We start from the raw sequence: 6,395 nt of genomic DNA, 5'->3' as shown, positions 1-6,395 counted from the left end.
ATCTATCTATCTATCTATCATGCTTTTTAACGTCTTCACCGCCATTGGTTCAAACCCCTGTCAATCAACGTTAAACCGCTAGTCCCCGCCCCTTCCGCCCCGTCAGAGCGTTTGTTTTGATCCGCGGTGTCGCGCAGTGGTGGGCGTTCCTCGGTGTCCGCTCCTCCGTGTCCGCTCACTGTTGACGCTCAGAAGGGTTTTTTTTTTTTTTTTGGGATCTCCTCCACCACGAACAGCTCTCCCGATGTTTCTTCCTACGCTTGTGGAGGACATGCATCATTTTAAGCCGAGTCGAGACAGACTGTACACCACCAGGTGTTGCGGATGTTGCCATGTCCGGACGGGGACGATCATCCTGGGAACCTGGTACATGGTGGGTAAAATGGTCGACGAGCTAACGCGGACTAGCGCTGCCTGCCAAGTGTGACAAGTTCTCTCGAGCAGCAGCTTATATAATGAATGTCAACCGCGGATCGACGACGGCTCCTCATAACGAGGCGATAATGACCGTTGTGGGTTGCTCCAATGTCAGCTGTACGTTAGCGAGGGCCGTTAGAAGCAGCCGTTAGAAGCAGCCGTTAGAAACAGCCGCTAGAAACAGCCGTTAGAAGCAGCCGTTAGTCTCCGAGGTAACGTAGATCTGGAGCTAGCGTTAGCAACTAGCCCGCTGTCGTTTTCGTTGTTCCTGTCGATATTAACTCGACCGAGCTTTGAGAAGTGCGGCTAGAAACACGGTTAAAAGACAACAGGGCAGCAGCTGCTCACAAGTTGTTGTAAAATACGTGACATTTTTTTATTTTTTTTAGCTTAACTTTGTGCAGCCTTATAGCACGTTAGCGCTGCTTGGTAACGAGGGAACTCCTCATAACACAAGTTGATTACAGTCACAATGGATGTTTTAGTGGATGTTTTTATCTTATCTCTGGTGTTTAATGTCATTGGGTGCTGAATGTAGGTAAAAAAAAAGGGGAAGTAAGCATTTCACAGCTATCTAATGTTAGCTCCAGTCGCCCTCTGCACTCTCACTAACTCGTTGCTGAATTAATCCGCTTTCCTTTCACCATAACACATAACACATGTTCTTGGTTTTCACTTTGTTTTTTTTGTTCCAGCTGGACAATATTTGCCACTTAAAACACTTCTTAAGTGTTCCTCTATTTCCACGTTGTTACAGCAATCTCAAAACTGTCGACAAAGGCCAATTAAAATCAACCATATTGAAATAAATGTGTGTTTGGTGCATGGTGACAGGTTAATGATCATTGACTGGAGGTGTGTGTGTGTGTTCAAGCTCTGTTTTTCTGGAGGAATGATGTAAAGAGGCTCAGAGGAATTAAAAATAAAGCTTTTAAATCTTTAAATAACAGTTGGAAAATACCTTTAATAGGAAGTTGTGGTCTGTGGAAATCACTTTTTACATTTTAGTCATTGTTTGGGGAAAATATTGCTTCTTTCTGTTTCTTTGTATGTGAAGATGAAACCATATTTCCATCACTGGTTATGTTGAAAAGATGCACTGCAGAATTATTTCCTGGGCGTATACGTGTATGTATATGTATATAAATAACTGTATATGTTTTATTTTAGTCTTTTTATGTTATTCTATGAATTTGAATATATTGTTCTAAGTTTATCACTTTAATTTATTTTAGGTTAAGCTAAAGTAGGGTTTTAGATCGCAGAGAAAACAAAAACGAAACCACTGGGAAGAGCACAATGAAACTTGTACTTGCTTTATTTACAGCATGTTGGCCCTCAATAGGTAAAGTAAGTGTATTAATATTGCATTATGAAATGTGTGAGGACTGAAATATTGTAAATAAAGTGAGTATAAGTGTTTGTTTGCTTCTCAGTCAAGAGTTTTTGATCCTATCCATCTGTCATTAAGATTTTATGGTGTTTTTTTATAAAATCGCAACCTGGAAAACACCATTTCTGAAAGAGGATTTTACAGTTTTAACTTTGGTACTTGATCAGGCAGGCGAGGCTTTACACCCCGTGAGTTGGTGGACTATAATGTGTTGTTTCGTTGAGCGCAGTCTTGGATCCAGTTTTAGTTCCACTTCTCAAAAGCTAGTTCAGCTTCAAGTTTCACAACATTTCCAACTGTTTCACAGTGTATAATGAGTTTTACTTTTTAATGGTCGATAACCATCAGTTTCACTAGACGCCAGCTTGTGTCATTTCTTTTTCTCAGTATTTACAGGAGCTTGTTTGTCTTGTGGAACGACACGCTGTATCTTGTTGACTGTTAATGCTTGAAAGCTGTAGCGTCCTTGAGTCTGAATGGTTCCTCCTCATGACTGCATTCCCACATGATGATAAAGTAACCTTGACTGAAAAAAAGGATAAGTTGTTCAGTGTAATCTTGCCTCATCCATCTCATCCATATCTCTGCAAGTTCATTTTCCTACAACACTGACATGAGCTGGAAACAAAAGCTGCTTGTGAGGCAAGAATTAGATTTTAAATGCACCCTAAACCATATTTGGAATATGTTGTTAATTATTTAAGGATACATAATGTGGTTTCACGGTATATCACAGTATTATTTTATAATTTTTTTGCCTGACTGGTCTGTTTTATATAGGTTTATAGTGGGTTATTCTACGGTCAGGAGTACATAGACTATAAACAACATGTTATTGCAATCATGTATGTACAGAAGTATTACTGTAGGGGTTTCTTGGCTCTACAAACTTATACAATATGTGAAGGAATAATATATATGAAACTGTAAAAACTGAACTTAAAGATAGAGAAGATAAGCCAGCAGCATTAACATTGCTTCCTTTTTGAAAACTAAATATTTTAAAATAGTTGTATTAACAGCGTAAAGATAGAGATATTTCTATTGCACTCGTAAGAAACAAATGCAGTTGTTTCAGCTGTGCAAAGCTGCGGTGGTAAATAAAAAAAATCATAAAGTACGGGAAACTAAAACCGGGTTCTTCCAGGAGGTCGTCCCCACACGAGGATACACAGTTTGTAAGTTATGTAAAGACATGCAGACGTTCTACTAGAGTCCTTTTCTGAAACCTTCTTTTCATCCGTCCTCTCCTCAGGTGGTCAACCTGTTGATGGGCATCCTGCTGACTGTAGCTGTGACCCACCCAGAGAACGTGCCAACCATTGACTTGCAGTATGAGGTCATCGACCATTACTTTGCCTCTGACAGGATGTCTGGTAAGCCGTGAACTCTACACCAGAACGACTGTAAGGGCTAACAAACTGCAGTATAAAAACAGACATTTCATCGACTTTACCGAGCATTTACACATCCAACACATTCGGTTTAGGTGGGCCGGTTTAATTCCACTGTGAATACGTATTCTCGGTCACTGGATTTTTTTTTTTTTTTTCCACTAACTCATGCGCTGCTTTTATGCTGTGGTTGAACATGTGATTCATCTTCCACAGGGAGCACCACTCCCCACTGACTGCAAAACAAAAACAACTCACGAGGACAACAGAACACTGCTGTGCTGTGTACATGTTGTCTAAAAATGTTGTTGTTGTTGGTGTCACTGGTTCTTTTTGTATTTCCTCAAGGATTTATGTTGGTCCTAGGCGTTTGTGTTTATATGTGCCAGGGCAGGACTGTCGGGGTGCCTTTTATTTCTAGCTGGCGGTTGTTTTGGTAGTTGGCTCGGTGAAGGCTTCTTCATTTTTCTGAAACAGTGACTCAGTGGGAGAGGAGGGGAAACAATCGTGGTGGGCTGACCTTCCCACAGCAGGCTCATGCCAGCACCCGAGCAGTGGAGGTTGTCCACAGCCCGCAGAGGCAATGTTGGTGTATTATTGCAGCTTCATAAGGCTGCACTCATTTTATTTCACATTTCAGGCCGTGTTTAAAAGTTATTTTAACTGACAGAGAGAGCATTTGAAAATGGTGTCTGGTCTTTAGTTTGGATTGATCTAAGTATTTGTCATTTAAGTTAATTAGAGGTAAATACAGAATGCTAAATATTCTCTGGTTGCAGAATATCTTCGGGTTTTGGACTGTTTATTCGGACAAAACAGCAATTTGAAGACGTCAGATTGGGTTTAAGAAAACAATAATTAGATTCGAGAAGAAAAAGTAGAGGACATTGTATAAAGACTGTCTTTTAGATCTGCGCACTTTTTGTTTGAGATTTAATATTAAATAGCATTTCTTACCCTGCTCAATCATAAACCTATAACTAAATACTGGTACTCATGAACACTCATGAATCCAAAAAAGGAGGATGGAACTGATCGACTCCAACATACAGGCCCCTTTTTGTTCAGAATTTAATGAATATCCTAAAGATGAGCTCCAGGCAGCCCTCTGACAGTTGCATACTTTTGAGGTACAAGTTGTTTTGCTTCAGCTACTGAATAACAAAGAAATGTCTCTGGACTGCATTGCCGCAGTAGCTCTCTCACAAGCAGCACATCTCCAGTGCAACAGGCAGAACAGTTTGAGGAAGCCAGAATCTGAATAACAGAGAGAAAATAGGATACGAAGGGCAGGCCTTTTAATTATCCCAGACTGGATTTCATTGTCTCTTTACCAACACTACGCTGCTGAGAGGGAGAGGCTTAATGCTCCCCAGAGCTGGCCTTTTATAACGGAATTAGCTGGAAAGAGAGAAGCCCCTGAGACAGTTCACTTACACTGTGCGCAAAGCCCTGCTGCTTCAAAGAGATCAGGAAAATACATGATTCATCCACTCACTGATATATATATATATATATATACATACATTAAGTCTGACGCTGCACAAAGATTGTAATAAACCTTTCCTTCGCTTGGCCAATTTATTTACTCTCACTTTTTCTCAAACAGAGAATGCCTGTGTTGGATTTGCCATCTCTCTGCTGATGCTCACTATCAGTGCCATGATGGTGTATGGAGCCATTACTGTAAGTGTGCACAGAGGATATGGTGCTGCCTTTCTTTGCTTTTTAAATTCTCTTTTCGTGGGTTTCTTATGCAAATGTGTAATCTCAGAATATGCATGCATGAAAAAAAGCATTACTTTCAGGTTGCGTTATCATAGCATCAAGTGGTAAGTAAGACGTAACAGGAAACACCAAAGCACCCTCCTCTGTTTCTTTTTAACTGAAGTACATTTTAGCTGTACGTTCAAAATTGTGATGCAGTGTGAGTGTAGCACACAATGTCATGTTCTCACTGCCTGTCATCTTTACCTCACAGGCCTGCCTGATGGCATCAAGACTGACAGGTTTGATAGCCTTTTGAAGCGGCCATGCCTTAAGCTGCTAGTTGGGGTGACTGCACAGCTAAAGTATGACACACATCTGCAGGCTGAGTACAGTCTGAGTTATGAGTTGTGATTTAGCTGTGCAAGTACACGCGCCCAGACAACTGTAGTCGAGTCCCCTTTTTACCGATACAGCGTGGAGGAACTGAGCTGCTGTTAGCACTGTAGTGTCCCAATGAGATACCCCGAATGTTTAAACCACGATTATAATATAACAAAGATATTCAGTACTTTGCTACATGTAGGAATGTCAAGGCTACTGTGCTTTTGGTAGAAAACCCCCCACAATGCCTGTAGAGATTCTTGTGATGTGACCCAGTAAAGGACCACTTTGTTGATTTTCAACCTTCTCTGTGTATTTGTTACAGTAGCACATGCTGGTGTACACAGTTACAATGTCAGCCCTCCCCGTCTCTGTGGGCAGGCTCCTTTCATTTACCCCAAACCACATCTGATGATGCAGTCACAGCCTGAGTAGTAGGAAAAATGTTTTCAATCCAGAAACGCTCTAATTAGACATTTGAACCAAGGTTAGAATTTGAAACTCTGAGCACTAATGTCAGACTCTAAAACAACGAGTCTGTATAGATCAATATAACCAACCTACTGGAGACAGATACACAAGTGCGAGAAGATAAGGTTGAAAAAAGGCAACATGTTCCATTTCCTCAATAGCCTCAAATAATATCTGCCCAATAGACGAGTTTGTTTATAACATGACTTTATCTCCACCTGCTATCGTTTCCCTCAGCATCGTGACGGCTGGCTCATCCCGTTTTTCTGCTACCAGCTGTTTGACTTCGCTCTGAGCTGCCTGGTGGCCATCAGTTCTCTCACTTACCTGCCCAGGATCAAGGACTACCTGGACCAGCTGGTCAGTGCCAAACAGTCCACATTAATCAATCACACTATTGCTCTCATATTTATTTTACCACATAGAGTCCTGACGTTATATAGACATTATACAGACATATAGACGTTGTAGACAATATAACTGAGCCTCTTTGTTCTAAAAAAACACCAAGGTTTATGTAAAGAAGTTAAGTTATACAATTAGTATTGTTTTTTACCATTAATAAAGATAGGTTTAGCAATGTTTTGACATATGATTGGTATGTGTGCATGCATATATATATATATATA

At 40.6% G+C, this 6,395-nt stretch overlaps 1 protein-coding gene across 1 annotated transcript in view; it reads left to right on the top strand.

Annotated features, from left to right (window-relative positions):
- Positions 1–130: 130 nt before the first annotated feature.
- Positions 131–6,395, top strand: part of laptm4a (lysosomal protein transmembrane 4 alpha) — a gene marked incomplete in the record, with an annotated part of 6,841 nt that continues 576 nt past the window's right edge. The window contains 4 exon segments of the mRNA XM_035678929.1: positions 131–373; positions 3,066–3,186; positions 4,814–4,890; positions 6,004–6,126. Coding sequence (XP_035534822.1) covers positions 245–373; positions 3,066–3,186; positions 4,814–4,890; positions 6,004–6,126 — 450 coding nt within the window.

The sequence above is a fragment of the Morone saxatilis genome, unplaced genomic scaffold, assembly GCF_004916995.1.
Source record: "Morone saxatilis isolate NCDOM2014 unplaced genomic scaffold, NCSU_SB_2.0 Contig7, whole genome shotgun sequence".
NCBI classification, from domain to species: Eukaryota; Metazoa; Chordata; class Actinopteri; family Moronidae; genus Morone; species Morone saxatilis.
The sequence above is the reverse complement of the archived record's forward strand: the minus strand, read 5'-3'. Positions and strand labels throughout refer to the sequence as shown.